The sequence below is a fragment of the Phoxinus phoxinus genome, assembly GCF_949152265.1.
Source record: "Phoxinus phoxinus genome assembly, chromosome: 8".
Lineage (NCBI taxonomy): Eukaryota > Metazoa > Chordata > Actinopteri > Cypriniformes > Leuciscidae > Phoxinus > Phoxinus phoxinus.
Window position 1 is genome coordinate 2,806,868 of NC_136883.1, and position 26,562 is coordinate 2,833,429.

At 37.8% G+C, this 26,562-nt stretch overlaps 1 protein-coding gene across 2 annotated transcripts in view; it reads right to left on the bottom strand.

Annotated features, from left to right (window-relative positions):
* Positions 1–1,964: 1,964 nt before the first annotated feature.
* The window catches only part of ppp1r37 (protein phosphatase 1, regulatory subunit 37), a 63,801-nt gene continuing 39,203 nt past the window's right edge, over positions 1,965–26,562 (bottom strand). For both annotated transcript variants that reach the window (XM_079619950.1, XM_079619951.1), the window contains 9 exons: positions 23,334–23,453; positions 20,838–20,988; positions 17,056–17,211; positions 16,094–16,206; positions 13,592–13,733; positions 12,358–12,524; positions 9,202–10,477; positions 3,781–3,882; positions 1,965–3,677 (listed from right to left, as the gene is read on the bottom strand). In XM_079619950.1, coding sequence (XP_079476076.1) covers positions 3,794–3,882; positions 9,202–10,477; positions 12,358–12,524; positions 13,592–13,733; positions 16,094–16,206; positions 17,056–17,211; positions 20,838–20,988; positions 23,334–23,453 — 2,214 coding nt within the window. In that variant the 3' untranslated portion in view covers positions 1,965–3,677; positions 3,781–3,793. The remainder of the gene's footprint in view (positions 3,678–3,780; positions 3,883–9,201; positions 10,478–12,357; positions 12,525–13,591; positions 13,734–16,093; positions 16,207–17,055; positions 17,212–20,837; positions 20,989–23,333; positions 23,454–26,562) is intronic.

Below are 26,562 nucleotides of genomic sequence, written 5' to 3' on the forward strand. Positions count from 1 at the left end.
GTTAAAGTCTTTACTTCATTGTTAGATTTACATCACAAGATGTAAAATAAGTCTCTGATGTCCCCAGTGTGTGTGTGTGAAGTTTTAGCTCAAAATACCCCACAGATATGTTTATATAGCATGTTGAAATTGTCACTTTTTGAGGGTGAGCAAAAACACACCGTTTTGTGTCTGTCCCTTTAAATGCAAATGAGCTGCTGCTCCCGGCACAGGGGGCGGAGCTTCAAGAGCTCGTGTCCTTTTACCACACACACACACACATTCACTGAACATTTCAAAAACTTTTAGACTTTTATGTTCAAACCAGAGTCAGAAAGATGGAGAGACTCAAGAAGAAGTGACAACATGTAGAAGCAACAGGACATTTCTGAACGGTTAGTTGATGAATTTATGAAGCTTATGTGTAGTTATCTTCTAGTCATTGATTATTATATTCTGTCATGATAATCTATAAATCGTGTTCTGGGGGCGGGGTTTATGCAAATTTTAGGGTTGGTGATGTCACTAACACAGGAGGAATGTCTTGTAGTTCCTACAGCCGTTTGTTGTAGTTCTTAAAAGGCAATTTCTTTAAAAAGCAAATAACTTTGAGCGTTGTAACTTTGCAGATGTTGTTTATGATGAAATAGCAACATTACACACTAACTACAGTTAGAAAAGTGAAATCATAATCACCCACCGATTTAAGTGTCCTCTCCTTGAGAGAAAGAACATTTATCTTGATGTTTTGGGAAGAGTCTCGTTTATCATTAGAACCCGACCAAATCCAACCCTGAAGAAGCTGTGTGTGTGTGTGTGTCTCTGTCTTCTTGGTTACAGGTTAAGGAACCGCTGGCATTATTGGAGATTGAATGACTTGTTTTCTTCGACATGTTGGCGACAAGAAGCCTAACTTCAGGGTCCGAGTGTCAAACGCATAATCGAGGGAGATATGCTTCAGTCTATCTGTGATAAATGTACTGTGTGTATCTATTTCTTGGCCAATCAGAATCATTCATCCTGAAGGGATGGCTTAGACCTTGGTGAAGGTATAACTGCTGCCTGATGAAACTGCACACCATCTTCAGTACAATTTCTTAAATTTATTACCATTCTGACTCATGTCTTAAATTGGCTGCAGTTCTAACTTTAATAAATCATATCTGGTCATTGGGTCTTTAGAGGGGTCATCGGATGTATGATTCTTTGGGGTCTTCGTGTAAAGTTTGTAACACACTTTGGTTAAAATTCTGTAAAACAACACTTTCTTACCTCCTCAAAAACAGCTCTGTTCACAGCGACCCGTTTCGGTGCATGTCTCTTTAAATGATAATGAGCAACTACTCACCCCCCCTCTCTCTCTTCCAGTGTGTTGACACAAGACATGCAAAGTGATGCCATGGCAACCTGGGCAGCCAAAGTATGCAAATGAATGAGGGGGAAATATGCTAATGCGGGACAGTCCGTCAGCAGTCGTGGGCGGGGCATGAGCAATATGACATATGACTTGATTCAATATGACAACGGCTTGATTATTGAGTGTTTAGGCTTTTTGAGGATTAAAAAAAATGGATGAATGGATTTTTTTTTCATTGTATGGTGGTTGTGTCCACACACTGCTATATATATATATATATATGCAAACACCATAAAGTGAATTTTGCAACCGATGACCCCATTAACAAAAGGTCGCTAGGTAAATAACAAGTGCAGTAAAACTCCTTCCACTACAAACCAGTGTTTATGATTATAATAAAATAATATGATAAACCAATTAGCAATATCAACATTTTCTACAGCTAAAATAACAAGAATCAGATGATACCGGAATTCTTGCACATTCATGATTCAACCAATTTAAAATAAAATAAAAATAATAATTTCACTTTTAAAACAATTTACCCCCAAAAGCCAATGTCAAGTATAACTAAAAAATGCAATTAGTAAAGTTATTTTGTGAAAACATTCGCCACACATGCTACTTTTGTCATTACATGCATTTATTTGAGAGGGAAAAGCCATACACATCTCTTTGTGTTTACCAGTACAGTTTGATTAATTTAACAGGTAATTTTAAAAATTACTAAAAATAAAGCATTACAAACATCGGGTTGGGGGCACAGAAGTGTAGACTTCAAGGTCAAAGACAATCTGGATGTAGAGGCGAAAGCTTCTCTGAAGCCTGGCAGATCGAGCTCTGCTTTCCCGACATCAACCAGACGATGGAGAGAGAGAGAGAGAGAGAGAGACCGAGACGCAGCCGCCACAGAGCCACAGAGCCTGGAATGGTGGCAAGTACTACATTAATCGGGTCAAGCCTCGTTCGATGCCACGAGCTCCTCCTTTGTCCTCCGCTGGTGACATCTTCTGAGGTAAAGTTTAGTCTCTAGTGTCTCCAGCGGCAGTAGCTTCACACAAGTTTAGTGTTTTCTTCATGAAGTCTTGTGGTCCGGCACTCCTACTGCCTCTTTGTAAATGGCGGCTTTCATACCCAAACACACTCTTGATTTACATAATATACTCTCGCAGAGCTCCACCCCCATTTATATAAATCAACAGAGCCCCGCCCCCTTTCCCAAACCCCAACCAATCAAAATAGGAAAAACTTTAAACTTAATATTTGCTCTTTATAGAATCTGAAAATATACACCAAAAGGGGGGAAATCCCACAATAACAGGAAAAAAAGAAGAACAAAGATGGGGAACAGGGAGGAAGAAGAAAAGAGAGAAAAAAAAAAAAAAAAAAAATCACACAACAGACTCGGGTTGTTTAAAATAAATACAAACTGATTGAGCCAAGCAGCCAGAATAAAGAGCTGAAAAAAGGTTCAAAGGCAAGTCCTGTCTTCGAATGAGTACGAACGGTGACACACGGGGTTACCACCAATGGAAGACAGAATGAGTTTATGTGTGTGTGTGTGTGTGAGAAAGAGAGAGAGAGAGTGAACAATTCATTCGCCTGTTTTTTCCGAATCTTCTGGATCACTCGGATGATCCGCTGAACATCAACAGTTCTCCGGCGAGGCAGAAGCCGATCGTTCCACATGTTCACGCGGCTTCAGAAGTGCTGGCTGATGGCGAGATCAGAAGTGGACGCTGTGACCGGTTCCTGAGCAGAAGCAGGAACAAACGGAGAGCGGATGTGTGTGTCGCTTTGGTACGAGTCTTTTTTTGTGTGTGTGTTAAGGAGACAATAATAATGACGAACGCACACATACACTCGAGCGCATCGAAGCACTCGCTAAACAACCTCCACCAGCCGGACAAGATCTGAAAGCCAAAACCAATGAAATGTCTTTGCTCAAAGTGTTCAGCTGGTCAGTCTTTCTAACGCATTACAACCTCCAGTCCACCAGGGGGCGACGGTGAGCAGTGACGCGCCGCGATCAACAGCATGAAGTGGTTGAACAGAAGAAGACCGCCGGTTTCTCTGCATGTGTGTCTTTGGTAACTGAACACCATCGCTGGACGAACATACTTCACGGCAACTCACCAATCACAGATGAGCTTTTCGTAATTTGAATATAATGCCAATTTTCACGAAAGGTCGGTCATTTGAGGGAAGGCGAGTTCCCTGTGTTGTTTTGAAAGTTTATGGAAAAGACACGAGAAAGACGGAAAGAGTCCAGAGGAATATGAGCAAATGCCATGTGGCAAGAACAAACCGCCTCTTCTGATTCTCACTACACGTGTGGACCCTGAGAAGAGACAAACACGGGTTAACTCAAACACTCTTAACGCACATTCATAAGTTATTATTCCAGGAATTCCTTCATAAACATGGAAATTTCCTTGCGTTACCTAGGTTACAGCATTATGGTGCATCTCTGCTGGTGTCCAGACTGGCATCAAGGAGAAGCTCCTCTAAATCCTGCCCGCAGCTCAGCTCTGCAGTCACGCTCACTGACACACACACACACACACACACACACACACACACACACACACACACACACACACACACACACACACACACACACAATAAAACAGTTAGTTCCAGTCCTTGATTCGGATTGATAATGAATAACGGTTCACCCAACGGTTGATCACTACACAACACCCCTAGCAACCGCTCTTAGCAACGTAAACATGTTTGATCTCATTGGTATTGTTCACTGAAGCTATAGTAGAGTATTGTGAGAGATCGAGTAAGTGAGTGTTATTAGACACAGCATTTTCCTTCAGGTCAGTCCTATATTCGTAATAAACAAATCCATTTGAATGTCCGCAGGGATATCTTGTCCCTTTAACAGTGTCCGTGTCCTGACACGTTTCAGTGCTTTCAATGTAAAAGTCTTCTCTACTGACTCACTCATAAAAACTTCTGATGCCGTTTACGGTCAGGGACTATTTTATCTAGCGGGAGGAAGGCTTAGGCCGTGTGTCCACCAAAGCGTTTTCTCACACGGCCTTTTGTATTTTTTCAATTGTTTTCAATGGGAGCGCCGCCTTTTTAAAACGCCAGGAGCGTAACGAGGCGCTCAGCGGTTTTGACAGGTCGCCGAGAGTTGAAGAATGTTCAAACGCAGCGCTCATCACTGTCACCTTTTACCCAACCGACCAATCACAGTGGAGGAGGGGCGGGACTAATACCACACCGGCCAACCGGCACATTCTGCTTGTACAACGTCAACAGACAACAACAACAAGCATAATAAGGGAACAAAATAATTTAAAACAAAAGGCAAATTTTTTTTTACATTGTATCGACATTTTTATGTAGAATCAACACAGAAACAAAATGTGTGTGAAATGAGATACTAGTAACATTTTGGCGCATATTCCGCACATTTTTATTTTTCAGTTGAGAAGTTTCGTTGCTATGATACAGAATATCTGTTGGTCAGTGTGGTATTAGTCCCGCCCCTCCTCCACTATGATTGGACGGTTGGGTAAAAAGTGACAGTGATTGAGTTTGAACATTCTTCAACTCTCGGCGACCTGTAAAAAAAAAAAGGCGAATGCTCAGCGCCTCGTTACGCTCATGGCGCTCCCATTGAAAACAATTGAAAAAACACACCAGCCGTGTGAAAAAAACACTTCGATGGACACACGGCCTTATAGTGATTTTACTTCATGAATATTGCATTGATAAATATTTTTCGGCTACATATATCATTGTGTGGTAACCATTTAATAAAAGCAGTAAGGTACTGGAGGCTAGTGCTGTGTCGTGAATAAGTCGCGGCTGAAGGGGTTTCTCCGCTTCGCGTCGTGTCTAACAACACCCTTCAGCCGCGACTTCTTCACGACACAGCACTAGCCTCGAATACCTTACTGCTTACATATCATTCCCGGCATGTTCGAAATCACTATCGAGAGGATATATCGTCTTTGTGCTCATGTTAAGTCCTGTTCACTTCACAGCTCAGTCCAATATGACTAAATGGTGTAAAACTATCAATATTTCCCCACAGTTGTGAGCTTGAGCACGAGTTGTATGCAAAAAGATGAGAAAGAAATATGGCAAAGGACACCCCGGTAACCCCGTATACAGAGAAGCTGCGCTACTTCCTGTTTCTGAACACTCAGATTTTTTAATTAAAAAATACTCAATGGGCTATTTATTTTCGCATCTGTTTATGCTTTAAAACGGTTTTAAGAACTAAAACACGCACTAGATATTGACTGAAAATATTTGTGATTTGAAATTTGTGTGTATCGTTTTATGGATTTTATTGAGTTTGTTAATAGAACAAAACGTTAAAGTTGGAGAAGAACATTTATGTTTTGTAACTTAATTGTCGTGATTTGAACATTTGATACGTACGTCACATGCCTAATTTAAACCAATGCGTACAAATTGTAAGATGATGACAAGTTTATTTATATAGCACCATTAAAACCAGTGGGCTTAAAACAGGAGGTGCTTAAAGGACCACAGAAACACAGTGAGATTGGGAGACGTCTCCGTAAAAACCAACAGGCCTGAACCGGCGCATTAACAGGAGGTTATTCAAATCCATTTGTTTATAATTTGCACAATACAGTCGCCTTGGTCTGAATAGGCCTTAATAGCTAGAAAACATTGTGCATTTTGCAACAGATTTTCTTTAATATATAATAAAATAAATAAATAAAAGAGAAGGTATGTATAAAAAAAGTCATGTTTTTCGGGCATATAATTGTCTGGCCATTTTTTATAATGGGGTGAGAATCACCAGAGGCCCCTCGCTATGATATTATTGTGATTTTAAACATTTAAGTCATAATTATAATAAGTCATAATCTGGCAGGGAGTAAATAATAATAAACATTTAAAAAAATATTATATTGGGTTTAATCAGACTGAAATTGGACAATCCAAGTCTCCATTGACTGCAAGCTGCCTCCTTTGTCATTTCTGACTTATAACAAAAAACAAAACAATGTCTAAAAGCTGCTGTGTGACAAAGTGTACAGCAAACATACACAGAAATAGGTTTTTATAAGATGTTGACCCCCAAAAATGAGCGTTTAAGGAAACAAAAGGAACGAATGGGTAAATTGTGGGATCCTGAGACTTAGTATGCACTAAAAATACACTATATGTGCAGTAAACAATGTGTGACTGGTAAGTAAAATATCCAAATGTCAGTGTAATACATTACATTTCTGTAAGCTAAGCTATCCGGCTGCTGCGTTCCCCTCCTCCAGTGGGCGCAAGTTAGGTCGACAGCTTATAATAACTTCTTTTTTTTTTTATAGCTTGTTTGCTGTACACCTTGTCACATAGCAGCTTTTATACATTGTTTTGTTTTTTGTTATAAGTCAGAAATGACATTGCTTCTCACAATGCAAAGTCAATGGAGACGGTTGGATTCAGCATCAGAGCGAGTGTTTAGCACTGCGGGTAACAGTTACTCCTGTCAGATCGTCACTAAAACCAAGTAAAGTGAACATGTTTGTGTTCCTGTCACGGAGCTTGGAAGTCGAAAAAGATTAGGAATTTAAAATGTCATTTGTTTCCTGTATTTAGTTAGTTTAATTAAGTTATTATTACAACAGTCGTTGTTCGAACTTTTTTCTTTGATAAAGGTATGTAGATTTTATCATTTGTAATTTAGGCCTACTCATTCATTTTTACGCAGCTCTTATAGAATTTAAGTAGCCTACTTTTTTTTTAAATGATTTGTTTACTGTGTGTGATTTATTTAAAACAAAGCACGTTCATTGCAACGTTTTTTTGTTTGGTAAGGTTTTGTTTACTGTGTGCGATTTATTTAAATGGAAAGCACATTCACTTCTAGTTGTCTTGCTGTTCATTTTAAATAAACGTAGAGCAAGTAGCTAATCTGTGTCTGCTCGTTTATTCAAACCAGGCCTCTGAACCGGTTCAAGCAACGAAAACCGGAAACGAACAAAAAATTTTAACAGGAACAAAAACTAAATCAATTTTAATGGTTCTGAACAGAAACGTTCATTTAAAATTACTATTAACCGGTTAATAATGTTATTTTATCGTTCTCTTTAATATTTTAATTTGCCATTGACCAATCATGAATTTAGTAGCTCAGCATGTGATGTTGACGCTGACGCATTAAGCGTGGGTGAAATGCCCAGTCATCGGCAGACTCGACACGGTAAGATTTGTCACCCACAGTAGGCTACCCCATCCAATGTTCAGAGGTATGTTAAAGTTAAAACATGCTTAGAAACGTAAAGATAGAGATACAAAGTAATGCTAACTATTTTTTGTTGTAGTTTTACAATGTTATTGCATGAAATGATCGAGCTTTATTAGCAGACTGAAATTGGTTATGTGATGCAAGGACGTGTTGCTTTGAAATTAGCAGTTGACGGTGCATTAAAAGAGCAATGATTGTCCAGTTTATATCATTTTTATTCATGTAATTTCTAAAACAATTCGTGTTGCAAAAAAAACATATGTACAAATAATTGTATCACTCTTTTGAAAAGAATTGGGCATAAGAGGGCCAATCTCGATTGTCTACCGGTCCAGTAAAATGGTCAATATTATGTAATTCAGGTATTTCTGTTGTGGTTTTAACAATGTTATGAAATAAATGTTCAAGTTTAATTATCATGTGTCATCTTATTTTTGAGTGAAAATTAGTCTTATTTATACATATTTGTTTAAAGTATAGGCTAAATTAAAATAATGTTATTAACCGGTATTTTTTCTAATCAAAACGTTTTCGGAACGGTAATGTTTAACGAGGAACGCAAAAACGGAAACGTTAAAATATCGATTATTCTCGGAGTGAACCGATTTTTTTTTCTTCTGTTTTTAAGCCCTGATTCAAACTAAGTTGTCCTATAACAGACAACGCCCCGCCCTCGTCACATTTACGAACCGTCACATTTGACTCGCGTCATAACCGTCATCACCAATTCTGAAACCGGCACCCCAACGTGTCGCTCGGTCTCTATAGATGACGTGGAATATGAGGTAAGCCCAGAGGTGGGTAGGGCATCCAAAAACTGTACTCAAGTAGAAGTACAAGTACTTATAGAAATATTTACTCAAAGTAAAAATTAATGTCATACTTTGAATGTCACTACAAACCGGGTAATGTCATACTTTTGAAGTAGTGCTATCGTGGCGTAATAATCTGTTTGGTTGTAAAATGTAGGCTATTACCTGAATGAAATTAAATCGAATATCGTCCTGTGGAAGCATTCATTCACAGACAGCTTACGAAGATGTTCAACTAATAAAGATCTTCATTGCTGGCAAAAATATGATGCATTTGCAGATTTGCTTTCACTTGACTGTACTGTAGGTCCACGGCCAGGTCATCGAACGCTCTTGATGTTCTTAAATCTTCCTGTTACGAGTCCGAGTCGAGTGTGAATTGAAAGCGCTTCAGACGATTCAGTGCGTGCAGGAAACTGAACAGATCATAGAAACTGATTCGCGAACCGATTTAGACAGATCTGCCCACTTGTTTGATGAAGTCTTTGAACAGAATCGACTCAAAAGAGTGATTCACTTGTGAATTGAGCATCGCTCATGCCCCAGAAAAAAAAGACACTACTGGAATAAACTACGCATTTAACAACACGGCTATTGCATTAAAATAAAGTAACGAGAGGAACGTCGCTCAACGTAACGAAGTAAAAGTAACGTTTTTTTCATTAGAAATGTACTCGAGTTAAAGTAAAAGTACCCACATTTAAATCTAAGTAAAAAACATTTCAAAAAAATACTCAAGTAAATGTAACGAAGTAATTGTACTTCGACACTACCCACCTCTGGGTAAGCCAGTGGTTACTCACCATGCTCCATAATGCAGCTGGCTGGTTTGAGTCCCTCTGTTTCCAGCAGGTGAAAGGCAAACTCTGGCTTCAGCCCATTGGGCAGCACTATTCCCGTGCTCATAACCGGACAACCTTCTTCTTCTTCTTCATCAGGAGATCCCTCTTGTGCGCTAGAGACCTCCGTTTCGAGGAGTTCATGACCTCCCGTGACCTCCAGCTCTCGCTGCTCACTGCACTGCAGTTCTGGCGTCCCGTCTCGAGGCGGTCCTGACACTGATGGCTCTCTTTGGCTGGGACTTGATTCCTGCATCTGTTCAGTGTGAGAGGAGAACATCTGGTCCTCCTCACTGGTATCTTGTGATGTTTTTGTCTTTGCATTTACAGGTAACTCCTGCTCTAAGCGAGTCTGATCGAGTCTAGCTTGGCTTTCAAGTTCCTGTGAAGCTGGCTGAACTTCATCAGACTGAGTTGCGTTCTCTTGCTCATCTGCAAGTGAAGACGGTGACGTGTTTAGTACTTCGGCGGGCGCTGGTGTTGTTTCTGCATGTGATGTTAACGCACTGAGCTCAGACTCTGCTAGTTGTGTTGAGCTTTGCTCAGGCGCTTGTGAAGGTGCATCTAAAGGTGCTTTTATATGGATTTGTGTGGGAGTTTCAGATGTTTGGCTCTCTACCGCCCTCTCGAGGACACATTTTGGCAATGCAGGCGCTTGTTGCTGCTCAGGAGGGCTTTCAACACGCGTCACCATAAAGATTTTGTGTCCTCTGCCGGGACTAGACACAGAGAAAAGGCGGCCAGGAGATGATGGGGCTCCGGAGGAAACATTGGCTTCGGTCACTTTAATTCCCGAAATGAGGGCTGGAGATCCTGGTAGAGGCGGCGCCAAGGGCACAACCTTACAGGGGTTTATTGCAGGAATGGGTATTGGAGATGTGCTCTGTGCAGAAGCATTCGCCGCCTCTACGATCTCCTCCTCATCCTCAGTGTCTGAGTCCGAGTCGTCTTGCACTGTCGTTTCTTGATCTTTGACTTCTTGGTTCTCAGGTACGTCCTCTTCATTGCCCTCCTCGGTCGAGTCTCTCTGAACAGGAGCATTTTCTTCCTCGCCTTTCTCAGCCGACGCATCTTCCTCATCCTCCGGAGCTTGTTCCTCTGTGGCGATTTCTGGCATTGAAGCGGACTGTCTCATTTTCTGTTCTGTTTCTTCCTTCTCTTTGGCCAAGATGAAGTTCCTCTTGCAGCCGTTCTGAATGTCTGCCAGCAGGGCGCGCTGTGTCTCAATGAAACTCTTCACCTGTACGAACAGAGAGAGAGAAAGCTGTAGTGCAGTTATGCAATAAAAAGAGATCAATGTCATAGTTGCATCTGATGAACACTGTGGTAAATAATTAACTAGTTTGTGGAAAAATAAAATAAGTGGCTCCAATATAACATTACATTGTAATAAACAGCAATATTTAAAAACAAATCCCACATGAAGATTTTCATTTAGAGTTTTAAATCAGTCTTAACTCATGGAAATGAATAAAACTTACCATATCTAATGTTGTATCTGTCTTAACGCTCTCATGCACATTGCATGTAGTGAGATAAAGAAGGATCATGAAACTAGTCTAATTAAACTGGAAACTTAATGCCCGAAAAAAAATAAACACATTGAAACTACTGTTGCGACATATTAGCATAAACTATTGACATGATATCTGATATGCGTACCTTTGTAATTATGCATGTACAGGTGAATCTCGATAAATTAGAAAAAATTATTATGAAAACCCCAAATTCAGATTCAATTATTTTATTTAATGCCATGACAGCATTCAAAGCTATTTTCATGACAAAAATGTAATTACAAAAATACAAATATCATATAAATACAATAAAAACAAAACAAACAAAAACAGCAAGTCATATTATACAAGATTTTTTAAAATGAACATGATAAAACATCCAAAACCTTTTCAGGCATAATCTTATTAAAAATGTCCTTAAGTGAAGTACCCCAAATTCAAAATTAGATTATTGTGAAAAGGTTTTCATAAGCTGTACCCCATAATCATCAAAATTATAACAAATAAAGGCTTGAAATATCTCACTTTGCATGTAATGAGTCTATATAATATATTAGTTTCACCTTTTAAGTTGAATTACTGAAATAAATGAACTTTAGCACCATATTTCACCTGTACATCTGGGAAATATGTAACTGTTTGTTTATTTTTAATGGATCAAATCCAGAGAGGAAAGTGATGCTCATCATTAAATAATTATGTATAAAGGCTAGGCATAAGAAGCATAGGCTACACCTTTTTCGGGAATTATGTATATATTTATTTTGGTTACACTTTATTTTAAGGTGTCATTGTTACAGTGTAATTATATATTTAAAGGTATAGCGAAGGATCTTTCCTAATTTTGGAAAAGACCCGCCCTATCTCATTTTTTTTAAATGCACATGCGCACCAGTATTTGCTCCTGAGAGGGAACGCTTACATTAACTTTTACTAGCAGTGATTTTAAATGGATTTCTCCAAATAGCATGACAAACTTTACCTGTCGAGTAGAATCGACTGCGGCATCAGTGGGAAGCCCAACCTGTGCTTTTAGCGCACGCCAGCGCGTGAAATATTGACCCAAAATCACTCTGGTCTTGTTTCTATATTCTGCGGCCTTTCTCTTCTTATCATACACTTCGTATACATTTTTTCTCTTTCGACCCTCAGCCATTTTCAAAGGAATGGCTGAAACCGTAACTCATCACACATAATACACCAGAAAGCGAAAACTACATGGGGACGAGCACGTACGACGGCCTTACGTAAACATATCACCAGAATGATTGACACTTAGGTGGACCAATAGTATAGGCTACCCACCCGGAAAAAGAAAATCCTCCGGTATACCTTTAAGTACTGAGTAATATTAAGCAACTACATGTACTTATTAGGATTAGGGTTTGGTTAAGGGGTTCCTTGCATGTAATTATGCATAATTTACTGTTATTACTATGGTAAGTACATGTAACATGTACAAGGACACTGTAAAATAAAGCGTTACCTATTTGTTTCTTTGGAAAATTATGTGTGAGGACCGAAATAATGTTGAAGCAGCAAAATCATATTCTCAGTCCTACTTTATATCAAGCCTAATCTTTTCCCCTTCTCAAGCACTCACCGTCTCTTTCTTGGGCTCTCGGTCCAGGTCGAGTCGGAGCAGAGATGAGTTGACTTTAAAGGCGAGGGAGAGCGCCATGAGGCCGCCGGTCTTGATTTCGTTCTCCCGCATGTCTAACCGGAGGATCCTCGGACTCTCCGCGATGAACTCCGCTATAGCGACGGCTCCTATCACATGAACACGCGGTCATCTCCGCCCTCACACATAACTAACACAAGCTGGACTCTAGAATAGGGCTGCACGATATTGGACAAAACGTACATTGCGATATTTTGTTTTTCTGCAATATACAGCTCTGGAAAAACATAAGAGACCACTGCAAAATGATCAGTTTCTATCTATTTATAGATATGTGTTTGGGTAAAATTATCATTTAAGTTTTATTCTATAAACTACAGACAACATTTCTCCCAAATTAAAATGTTGTCATTTAGACGAGCATTTATTTGCAGAAAACGACAACTGGTCAAAACAAGAAACAAGATGCAGTGTTGTCAGACCTCATTTAAATGACAATATTTGTATTTGGAATTTGGGAGAAATGTTGTCAGTAGTTTATAGAATAAAACTAAAATGTTAATTTTCCCCAAACACATATCTATAAATAGATAGAAACTGATAATTTTGCAGTGCTCTCTTATGTTTTTCCAGAGCTGTATATTGCGATACAAAAACAATTTCACCAGATGATTTGATTAGCTCTGTTTGAAAATAATTAATCATTCTAGAATAATTGGGGTGATTTTAGGAGGATTGAATCTGCGTAGAAAATTATTAAAAAAAAAAAATTACACGCATAGATAAATACAAGAGAAGAAAGATACAATTGAAATTGATGTTTTTCAGGTAAATCTAACAGTATTCAGGTACAAAAATTGAATAATGAATAATCCGTTTAAGCTCATAAGAAAGAGAAAAAACTGAATTCTGCGTTCACGTGCCGTGCGCTCGGCTTCGAGTGCGCTTGATGCCTGACTCGACTTAAATACACATGCAAATGATTAACTTTCACTCTAAGATGGTTAAACTTTCCAAATAATCCGCGAAACGCATGCATTCTGAACCGGGGAGCATCTAGCGCATATGGATCAACTACGATCCCTATACTTGTGACTATTACGGATGGTGCACATCGCGATATCGATGCTAGAACGATATATCGTGCAGCCCTACTCCAAAGTCATCCATCTCAGATGAAGCAAATTCATTGTGGTCTTATGTAACTTGACCTTACCTTCACAGGAGAGTTTGGTGGAGGCCAGACCCAGCCTGAGGATGGACCGGTTTGCTACGAGTCCGTCTTTCAGTTTGTGCACTCCTTCGTTCCCTACTGCGTTATGGCCCAGGTTCAGTGTTTCCAAGCTTTGAGTGTACGGCTACAGCAGCAGAGAGCCAGAGAGATGGATCAGTAAAAGCAAAACAGTGGAAAAAGAAAAACAATTGAAGGAACTAAAAGTGGTATTATTAAATATTCAGTGTGAACTCGGTATGTACCGGTGAGGACACTTTCCCACTGATAAATAAACTTACGATAACACTGGGGTGGGGGAGGGATATTGTATATCATTTGCGAGAATCAGGAAGCTGCAATCAAAATGTTGGCTATTGAAATCAATTTTAAATGCACACTCGCTTTTTACATTCGCTTTCGAATTCGCAGTCATGCATATTCTGCGTATAGGGAGCGCCGGTCTGACAGCACATTTGACAAGATAATACATGTCAATAACGCTTAGGATCTGTTGTGCTCCAAATCCTCCACCATCGTCTTTTCAGTCATCTCTCCTTACTCTTGTCATGTGATAAGTGAAATCTGACCCCAGTTGCTCATGCTGTTTGGAGCAGAGCAGACGCTTTCAGTTCATAATTGAAGTGTCCGTTGTTCAACTGAACCAATGGTTATGTGGTGGATATAAACTCAGAATTCAGAGGAAAAGTTCTAAATTGCAAGATGTAAACTGATAATTTTGAGAAAAAAGTTAAAATCATGAGATTTAAACTCAGAATTCATAGAAAAAGTTCAAAATTATGAGATATAAACTCAGAATTCCGAGAAAAGGTTCAGAATTCAGAGAAAATTTTAAAAATTGTTGAGATGTAAACTTAAAATTGCAAGATATGAACTTGCATTGCTATAAAAAATTCTGAATTGTGAGAAAAAGTTGCAATTACTTTTTTTATTCCATGGCAGAAACAAGCTTCCATAGGAATCTAACAGGAAATACTGTATTCTTGCAGTAAAGTGTGTGGATGCACGCTCAGACACTGTTTATAAACCACACAGCCTGTTCAGAAGGCATGCACATGCTGCAGTGCATTACACACAAGGCTGTGAGAATGTGTGTGTCTTTGGTCCTTAATTAACACACGAGCGCTGCACGGTCAGCAGCTGCCAAACAGACACCGCATCCTCTCAATCTCCATAATGACCATCTGACTGGATGAGGACAACCCTCATCTCACGGTCATGTTCGCGGTGGAGTCAGTCATCTCATAAGAAGGCGTAAGGGGCTATTGTCATGTCGTATATATGCAATACCGGTCAAAAGTTTTATTTTTTTATGTTTTAGAAAGGGGTTATATGCTCACCAAGGTTGAATTTATTTGATCTTAAGAGTAAAAACAGTAATATTTAAAAATACTGTTTTCTATTTGATTATATTTTAAAACGTATAAGTAATAGTCTTTTTTAAAAATAAATTAATACTTTACATATTAAATGGATCAAATATGACAGACTTTTTATAATGTTATAAAAGATTACAATTATTATATCAAACAATTCCTCTTCTTTTAACTTTCTCAAATAATCCTGAAAAAAAAAAAAATCTAAGTACCGGTACATATTCGACAGTTTAAAGTGACGCATTTTCACAGTGAAAAGATTTCAAAGAATGTAAGTCGTCAAAATTATGTTTAATAAGGAGCAAAAGAAAACTGAGAACGGTCCAGTTGGTTGATTTGTGTAGTTTGTTCACCCAAGACATTTGTGATTACATTGTAAGTATATCTAGCTAGTAAAACATTTTTTACAAGCGCAAAAATACTACTATTACTAACTAGACCTGAAACCATTAGTGGATATTATCATAAAAAATGGTCAGGGTTTTTGTTGTCGCATAGTCAGTAAAATACAAACAAACAAAAAAACACCATGATTAATCTAATAACAGTTAAATTAGTTGATTATTAAAAATAACCATTAGATGCAGCACTATTACTAACTAGAGATTTTCATAGTCAATTAAAAATAAACAATTTATTGATTAATCGTACCAAATAATCAGCTTTTTTCCAAGCACTTATATTTAGTAGTAGTATTATTATATGTAGTACAAAATTATATTTCGGTAATACTTGTAAGTGTAATACTTGTAACGATAATAATGTAAGTGTCTTTGTTACATGCACTTACTTTAGTAAAAATTATAAATCATGCATAATTACAAATAACTAACCCTAAACCAAACCCTATAGTAAGTATATGTTGTTAACTAAGATTACTCGGTAGTTCATTGTATAATTACACTAAAAAAAGTGTAACTTCTATTTCTTTCATGTTTACAAAGTTTTCTCAGAAGACGACGGAAATCTGCGTTGAGCTTGGAGAGAATTCTGGGACAAAATCCGCTTTGCTTTGTTGTGTTGCTCTTGGTGTAAATAAGCCCTGAAGATGTAGAAGTCTGAGAAATTGTTCATGGAAATTTTTTAAATACATAATAGTGTGGATGTTTACCAAAGCGGCGGTCAGGTAACCCATGCCATTGTGTGTGAGCTGGTTGTTCCAGAGCACCAGCGTGACCAAACCCTTCCTCTGCTCCTTGAGACCCTCACATATATACGCCAGCCCTGAGGAAACAAGGAACAGCAGATGTACAGAGAGAACACAAAGAGCTGTAAACCAGAATACGTTGGAAAAACTCAACAAATTTAAGGCAATCATAAGTTAAGATGCCTCAAATTTTTTAAATTAAGAAATTCAAAGTTTAATAAGTAAGCAGAACCGGCAGATTTTTATTTTGTACTTATACATTTACACTAATTCATACATTTAACTTTCATGTAATCTCAATGTGAACACTTTTAATAGTATAAACTTAGCTAGCTTTAACAAGCTAGTTTGCTAACAAACTAATTTGCTAACATGTTAACAATAGTATGTTGTACAGAAGCACTTGCTGTATGAGATCAACAATATAAAGGTTTTATTTGCTCTGAGATCAAGCTCATGCTCCACTCGTCACCATGAGGGTAACTATCCTAAAACCAACATTAACAGAAATTCTTCTAAATTAGCATAACAAAACATTAATCACTACGAAATCTCCCACTTTACATTAATATTCCACACCAAAAAATTACATTACACTTAATTTTAGCATTTACTCTCCCTTTCAAGTGTCATCGGCAAAGCATGCTGGGAAATAGACATCCCAGCCGTTTCAGTGAAACTTAAGTTCGTCTAAATTAAAATAAATAATTTCATAAAACTCAAAACAATGAAACTAGTTCAGTTTACTTAAAATATATCAGTTCTGTGACCATGAAAGAAAAAGAAAGTGCTAAATGCTAATAAAAGTTAATTTGACTGAATGAATTAGCTTAATTTAAGTTTGTCCTACTCAACCCAATTCATTATTTTGAGCGTTAGGGTTTACAGTGATGACAGATTCTGAAGGAGGAGATGTGAGGTCAGACCTGAGTCTAGTATGTGATTGTTTCTCAGGTCCAGAATCTGGATGTTGTAGTTGAACTTCAGCAGGTTCCCCAACTGAGCCGAATCCTGCAGACCGTTCAACTTATTGTCAGCCAAATACAGCTCTCTGAGGTTCATGTTCATCTTCAGTGCCGTGGCTGCACACACATATGAAACAAGTTGCCTTTTAGTTGCTTCATTCATTTGTGGAAAATGGCTAACCCTATAAATTAGAATCAGAAAGAGCTTTATTGCCAAGTGTGCTTGCAATACACACACTAGGAATGTTTCTCGCTCCAAATACAACAACACACATACCGTATTTTCCGGACTATAAGTCGCACTTTTTTTCATAGTTTGGCTGGTCCTGCGACTTATAGTCAGGTGCGACCCCCCAAAGGCAAAGCTGTTTGAGTTTTGCAGTAAACTATGCTTGATCATTTTTATCATTATGTTAAGTAAGTTCTGGTAGGAACGCACATGTTCTCACATAAACTGATGTAGTGAGTTAATCAGTTCAGTCGAAACAGGTTTGTACAGATATACAGGTCAAACTCGAAAAATTTGAATATGGTGCAAAAGTTAATGTATTCAGTAATTCAACTTAAAAGGTGAAACTAATATATTATATAGACTCAATACATGCAAAGTGAGATATTTCAAGCCTTTATTTGTTATAATTTGGATTATGGCTTACAGCTTATGAAAACCTTTTCACAATATTCTAATTTCGAATTTGGGGTTTTCATAAAGTGTAATCCATAATCATCAAAATTATAGCAAACAAGGGCTTGACATATCTCACTTTGCATGTAATGGGTCTCATTCATGAAACACGAGCAGAACGAATTCTTGTGTAAATCGTGTGTAAAGTGGTTCTGGCGTAAATTTTCGGATTCATTAAAATGTTCGTATTTTCCAAATGTTAGTTGGTACGAAAGAAATCTGCACCTGCTCCCAGCCACGCGTAAATATGCGTTTAACATCCGAACGTTTTGCTCATTAATAAGGCTGCATTTTAATTCACCTTAATCGGGTACATATTTACACAGCATTTTGAAAAAATATTATATATATACACTAGTAATTACATACGGTTTTTCTTTTTACTTTTATTATGAGAGCCAGTGATAGCATCTGCAAACGGTACACTTTAATCAAATAATTAATTGCTTTCAATAAGGCTGGGCTTTATTTTTTTGAAGTGAACTAATTAGTTTTTTGCAGTCGAGCTTCATGTCGAACCATTTTCTTTTCACTTCTGGGACTGTTTAGGACCTGATACGCCACTATGTACGCTTGAAAATAAAATGTGGTGTTTTGAATGAACTTCTGATAATAAAATATTATCTGATAATGAGAAATTTTTCTTTTTCAATCGCTTTTGAGAAGACATGTTGAAATCCTTCGTTTGGTGTCATAATGTGATGCCCATATATGGTTGTCAGTCGGATTTAATGGGCGGGATTTATGGTAATTGAGAATGAGCGTGCACGCGCGTCCCATTTACGACAGATTGGAATTCATTAACACACACACACACACACACACACACACACACACACACACACACACACACACACACACACACACACATTTCACTATCACATCTGACGTTTCCGAAATATTTGTGAATCAGGAGAAGAGTTTTCGGGAAGGTCTCTTTACGCGCAGATCACTCACATATTTACGAATGTTTCATGAATGAGACCCAATGAGTCTATATAATATATTAGTTTCACCTTTTAAGTTGAATTACTGAAATAAATGAACTTATGCACAATATTCTGATTTTTCGTGTTTCTCCTGTTGATCACGCTCTGCTTCGCTGGTCCATCTCTTTACAGTTACTGTCGGGAGACGATGGACCAAACAATAGTCAGAGATTCCCGAAACTGCTCTGGGAACAGTGATAAGTGTCCTTTATTGTGGAGTAGCAGTGGTCCAGTGTGATTCTGTCTCTGGTTGGGCATGCACTGGGCTGCCTGTATTTTGGGCAGTTCACGAGGTTTGCTCGAGAATAATAACAACAGAGTCCGGGTGATTTTGCTACACGTCTGTAATGTGATCCGCCAGTGTTTGCAGCGCTGTGCTCACGCAGGCTTGAGGAGGGATGTAAACATTAAAACAAACAAGAAAAACACATGCGGAAAATAAAAAGGCATTCTACGGCCTCTAAATTATCAATGGCCAAAACTTGTACACAATCTACTACATGCCTTCTGTCATCTGATAGTTCACTCTTTTGGAAAGTCATATATCATTATTAATATTTCAAGATGAAAATTTACTCGACTAAAACAACAGGTTTACTTGATTATCCTTACTTAATTTACAAATAAAATAAAAATCATGATAAAATGTGAGTATCAAATAAGATACATCAGGCTTTTTCAACAATCATTTTTATTTAGAGGAACAAACTGAGCAAAAACATGCAATTTGGTGCACATGCTGATATGTATATGGCCAAAAAGGAAGATGAAATTCTGATTTACTGCTTCTAATGCAAACCAATGAGACCTTTATAACAGCATAGCAAACTACTTACAAAAATTGCATATCGTCACTCAATCTGCCAATAATGTCTTAGTAAGCTGATATTTAAATGCTTAGTTTTATGATCAAAGCAATTAATGCAATGCAATACAATTATGGTTGAGAAATGAACACAAATAAACCTTCCTCAAAAGCCTGATGATCATATTTGATACTCACATTTTAACAAACAATATGGATACAGGGTTCCCACAACGTGGGTACCTTCAAATTCAAGGACCTTTCAAGGACTTTCCAGGTCCAATAGCCTCAAATTCAAGGACTTCATGTGGGGACACATTTCAAGTGAGAGCAAGGTTACATCGTGTTACCCTGTAAGATACACTGTTACAGTTTTCATGTGTCAAACACAACTACCGTACTTTCCGGACTATACGTCGCACTTTTTTTCAGTTTTGCTGGTCCTGCGACTTATACTCAGGTGCGACTTATATATAAAAAAAATAATTCATACTGACTGATGAACCAATAGAAAACATTACCGTCTACAGTGATGTGGAATGAGATCGGGAACTTGGTGAACTTGCTTACCGGTAACTTGTTTATTGGACTCGCTGGCTAATGTTAGTTTAGCCTATTCAGCCTCCCAGGTATATGTTCTGTGTGCTATTGTGCAGCTGAATAACTGTTAATGTGTTACGCTAACACACCGGACACCTATTCAGCTGTTGTTCTGTGTGCTGTTGTGGAGCTGAATAACTTGTCTTTCCAGATTAAATGTCTGTTCTTGGTCTTGGATTTTGTGAAATAAATGTATAAATAAATGCGACTTATAGTCCAGTGCGACTTATGTATGTTTTTTTTCCTCTTCTTGACGCATTTTTTGACTGATGCGACTTATACTCCGGAGTGACTTATAGTCCGGAAAATACGTTATGCAAAAAAGCTTTTTTTACCGTTCGCCATGGTAACGTACAACACAAAGTGCCTCACGCGGGAAACACTTAACGTAACGCATAAATGCGCGTAACTAAAGATAATCAAGCAAGCTAGTGTGCATAGGCCACGAAGTGTTGGCGAAATAACACATTAACGGACCGGAGGGAATAATATGGAATATTTTCACTTGCACTTTCAAGTGTTTATTTTCAAAAGCTTTCCAGTGCCTTGCTTTTTTTTTTTCAGAATCACAAACTTTCAAGGATTTCAAGGACCCGTGGGAACCCTGTGGATAATCATATAAACCGAACTGTGTTCCCGATCATTGTTTTTTTGCATGCATTACCCAGCAGCATTAGCGGTCGTCCTGAGATGCCGGCGTTCTCCAGGTGCAGGACCGCCAGGCTGCCGCTGATCCGCAGCGCTCGGGCCACGAACGGGGCCGAATGGTCCAGCAGAGGAGTGTTACGGGCGTCCAGGTACTGCAGAGAGCTCGTCTGGAGACACACAGATGATGAAGATTAGCACATCTTTGAGATGAGCACACCGGCCGGAGCGGTTAACCCCTTAAGCGACACCCCCTATTTTTTAATGGACATAAAAATACACATTCTGAACTGAACATTCTGAAAGTGGTTGTAATTCAAGAATGCTTAAGATTGGTCTTGTTTTAAAGAAGACATTTGGCAGATTTTTGTAGACGTGAAATAAATTAAGGAAGTTAAACAGAAATTTTATTATTCATATTTTATATAAAATATATGTTTTCAAAATCTGGTGGACTCTAAAAATGCAAAAAACAGTTGTGTTTAAAGTTTAAGGTTGATATCTCAAAAAATAATCTTTCATTGAGATTTAGTTTGGGCGCAGAACCACACTTCTCCACTAGTTGACATTACTGCTCAAATAAGGGCGCCTCCATTTCCATTAGGGCTGGGCAATATGGAGCAAAAAATATATCTCGATATCTTTACAGGAAAAATAACCCCCCAAAAACTACTGCAAAAACAAATATGCCAAATAAAAGCCTTTTTTTATTGAAGTGCAAAGAGGTAGGCAGTTCATGTAGGAACAATGTGCTTCTGTGACATTTAAAAAAAAAAAAAAATCCCTGTATACAAAAATAATAATTTAACTGTAAAATAAAGGAAAAATTATACATATTGCCTTTTCATTCAAAAATAAAACTCAAGGTAGGCAGTGTAGGGTTTCCCGCAGTAAATGTGTTAGTACCTTCAAGTTAGCCTACGTGTTGCCACCATACACATCAGCATAAATGCTCCTGATACAATTAACAATTTTTTTAATAAACAAAATAATACATTTGTTATTAAAGCATTAACATTCACAAACCACTGGTAATTTAACATAAAAGCAAGCAGGCTGCGTGCATGGTTTGCCATGACTGAATGTGAGCAAAGTGTAATAATTCCTAAAAAGCTGACATCGCGATCTCATACATCATTATTATCATTGATGACTGCACAATGAATCTTTCATAATGTCTACACTTTGTTTGTTATAATCAGAGGATTTGCCAGCATGCAGAATTCAGCACTGAACAAAAAGTCAGTTTTGAGCGGTGAGGAGTTACCAAACAGTAGTCTGTACCCATTGACTTCCATAGTAGGAAAAAAAAATACTATGGAAGTCAATGGGTACAGACTACTGTTTGGTTACTGACATTCTTCAAAATATCTTTCTTTGTGTTCAGCAGAAGAAATAAATTAATACAGGTTTGAAACAACTTGAGGGTGAGTAAATGATGACAGAATTTTAATTTTAAAGTGAACTATCCCTTTAAATGCTTCTGATTGGCCATTGCGTTCCAGAAATCAACACATATGTCTGTGATTGGCTACATCGCTCAACGCTGCAAACATGTTACAAATAGAAACTCTGGCCTGTAAATCGTGTCTATTTTGTTTTAGTTGTTCTTGTTGCTTTTCTGCAACAGATGAATAACAATTGATTAGTTTTTATGTTTTATTCATAGATATTTCTATTTAATCGTTTTATTCTCCCACAGCCCGCACACACCGCCCGCCATCAAATCTAGTCCCGCGCCGCAGGTCTCTAGATCGAGAGCCCGGCCCGAGTATAGCGGCGGGAAATATCGGACTCGGGCAGAGAATCTAAGCTCTAAACAGGACAGAGTCCTGTTGCTCATATACATTGTTTTGACGATGTAGTTAGGGGGCAGGCGTGTGTTGCTTAGGCGGCCGCCTTTAGCACAGCACAGAGAAGGCAAAGTGGCAAAATCAGAATTAAATATAAACAATATATCGATATATACGATATGTCAAAATCCATATCGTGTTTATAAAATACCTTATCGCCCACCCCTAATTTCCATATGTTGTTTGAGTCTGAACCATTATTTTTACAATTTTCATACAATTTATGAAGTAGACATCCTGTTCAGAAGTAGTGTTGGAAGTTTGGCAGATTTTGAAATGAATTCAACCTCTAAGAAACACAAAGATCACGTATGTGCATTATAGCTCGCCGCCACATCACTAATGCTGAATCTATTATTGTTTTCTTTATATTCAAAAAATGTTTTATATTCAAGACCTTTTTTTCGAAAATAATTGAACGGATGCTATCTTTTGAACTCTTGGCATGAAAACAAACTGAGGTTTCTACCATTATTTCATGTTCATCACTATTTCAAAATAAAGCTCTGAACACGCCTTAGGAGTATGACAATATTCTTGTTGCAAATTTATAAATTACGGCTCCTCTGTAATTTATTTTTAAAATCAGTCACCAAATATGTAAACTAGAGATTGTAAGCTTTCAAATGATATATAGTTTGTCAAGATTAGTTTAGGCTCACCTTCCTCATCATGTGTGCGGCGGCCTGCCACCCGCGGGTGCCGATGTGCTTGTTGCTGGAGATGTTGAGGTGAGTGGCGGATTCATAGTACTCGATCATATCGAACAAAGCTGATGCTCCCTGAGAGACAGAAAAAGACACGCTCTTATTATTTTTAATATATTCTGTACAGCATTTCAGAATAAAGAGCCGTGTGTTTTGTTTATTCTGGAGAAGGAGAATTAGAAAGGGACGTTTGCAAAACACACAAACAACCCGAGACACCATGAAACCCCCCCGCTGCACCTGTTCAGGGACCGATGAGGGGAACATGCCTCTCACTTATAGCCAAGGCATAATTAAACACATTATTAAAACACACATTACCAGAGGTGGGGGACTCGAGTCACATGACTTGACTCGAGTCACAATTTTCAGGATTGGCGACTTGCTTGATTAAATGATGAAAATGACTTGACTTTGACTTGAGAACAAGTTACTTGAGACTTGACTTGACTTGAAGTGGAAGACTCGACAATGACTTGAACTTATAATAAACAAACAGCAATAAAATTAATAAAAAAAATAATAATATTGTGACGTCACGTCAGCACCACTAATCAGCGTCTGTGCCTTTACGCTGCACAATTCAAACCGCGCCAAACATGACAGACAGTAGTCGAGCTCCACGAATAGTCTCGCTGTAAGAACTTTGAACTGGACCGTGCCAATAAAAAAATATTTGCCAGATGCAAAATATGCAACGCAATAATCCGACACGACAACCACAACGTCATATTTCATTCGACATTTCAAGAACCACAAGGAAAGGTAAGAAAGTAATCTCTTTATAGTCAGTTTCACTAAGATCTATAATACTAATGTAATGAATTAATCTTTTCTCTTTGTCATAATTTGGCCTTGGTTGCATATTGTTTTTTTCTTATAAAAAATGTGACCATTATCATTACTGATATATACTGATATATTACGTCTCGTAAATAGATGTAGCCTATTGGGGAATTTGACTATAACAGTGGAGTACCCTGAATTTTAATGTTGATGAGCATCTTTAAAATGAGCGAGCCGCTCTATATTACATGATGTAGGCTATAGGCTAATGTCTGTATTAAATGTGCGCATTTTCAGTTGTGGACTGGTGTGGAAACTACAAAGCATTGCGCTTATACCATACTGCATCACAGGCTAACATGGAGGCGCCGATGTGATCACTACAGGGTTCCAGACTGCGCATTTTTTGACAATGTGCGAGTTAGAATTTGATGTGGTCGCATTTGTGCGAGTGCACGCAGTTAAATTTGTAATAACCACCCAAAATACCTTAGAACTCCCTAGCAACACCATAGCAACCACCCAAAACACCTTAGAACTCCATAGCAACACCATAGCAACCACCCAAAACACCTTAGAACACCCTAGCAACCACCCAAAATACCTTAGAACTCCCTAGCAACCACCCAAAATACCTCAGAACTCCCTAGCAACCACCCAAAATACCTTAGAACACCCTAGCAACACCATAGCAACCACCCATAACACCCTAGCAACCGCCCAAAATACCTTAGCAACCATCTAGCAACCACCCAGAACACCCTAGCAACCACCCAAAATACCCTAGCAACCGCCTAGCAAGACCATAGCAACAACCAAGAAAACCCTAGCAACCGCCTAGCAACCACCCAGAACACCTTAGCAACCCTCTAGAAACACCCTAGCAACTTTAAACTACTTCAAACTATACTTTAAACTATTTTAAACTTTAAACTACTTTAAACTTCAAACTACTTCAAACTAATTTAAACTTCAAACTAATTTAAACTGTAAACTACTTTAAACTTTAATCTACTTTAAACTGTAAACTACTTTAAACTAATTTAAACTTCAAACTACTTTAAACTAATTTAAACTTCAAACTAATTTAAACTTCAAACTAATTTAAACTTCAAACTAATTTAAACTTCAAACTACTTTAAACTAATTTAAACTTCAAACTAATTTAAACTTCAAACTATTTTAAACTTTAAACTATTTTAAACTTCAAACTACTTTAAACTTCAAACTACTTTAAACTTCAAACTTTTTCAAACTATGTGGTCCAAACTTTCTCAAGCCAACTTAAAGTTTGTTTCAACGAACTTTTTAATCAAAAAAATGTACAGTCCGTAACTTTTTGTGTTCAAAATGAACAGAATTTATCAAATGAACGGTACATCATGAATCCATTTTCCAAACCGTATTTTTGTCTTATCCTGAATCACTACGGTACGCCAATATTATAATAAGTGTTTATATTCTGTCTATTTTATCCCGGGCTCGGCTCGGCTGTGGAGGAGCACAGTGCTTGCGTGACTCGTCATAGACATCATTAGACTCTAAACGTTTTGTGTAAACAACACAATTTTATTTTATTTTCAAATATTAATGTAGCACAGATATGCATATGATTCATATATAGCAAATGTATAATGAATAAGATACATAATATGTATACAAGTTCATCTTTTCTGTGCAAAAATAAATATGTAGGCTATCGAAAAAATGTACCTCTATTTATTTTAGTACTGTGACCTGACTTGAAACTTATCAGGACTTGACTTGCTTAGGGTGAACCCTTGACTTGACTTGCTTGATTTATCTGAACTGTGACTTGAGACTTGACTCGAGACTTGATGGTTAAGATTTGAGACTTGACCATGTGTGACTTGTCCCCACCTCTGCACATTACCATGGTACATACACAAACGGTCAAAAGTTTGGAATAATTGAGATTTGATTTGGAAATAAGTCTCTTCTGCTCACAGAACACAGCAACATCTACAATTTAAAATCACTGTTTTCTATGTGAATATATTGTAATCTGATTTATTCCTGTGATCAAAGCTGAATTTTCAGCATCATTACTCCAGTCTTCAGTGTCACATGATCCTTCAGAAATCAGTATAATATGATGATCTGATGGTCAAGAAACATTTAGATTATTATCAGTGTTGAAAACAGTTTTGCTGCTTCATATATTTTGAAACTGTGATACCTTTTTTCAGGATTCTTTGATGAATAGAAAGTTTGAAAGAAAAGTTTGTTTTTTAAATCTTACCCCAAACTTTTGAATGGTCGTGCATCACAGTTTTTATCATATCAGAAATGTTTCTGGATCATCATATTATACTGATTTCTGAAGGATCATGTGACACTGAAGACTGGAGTAATGATGCTGAAAATTCAGCTTTGA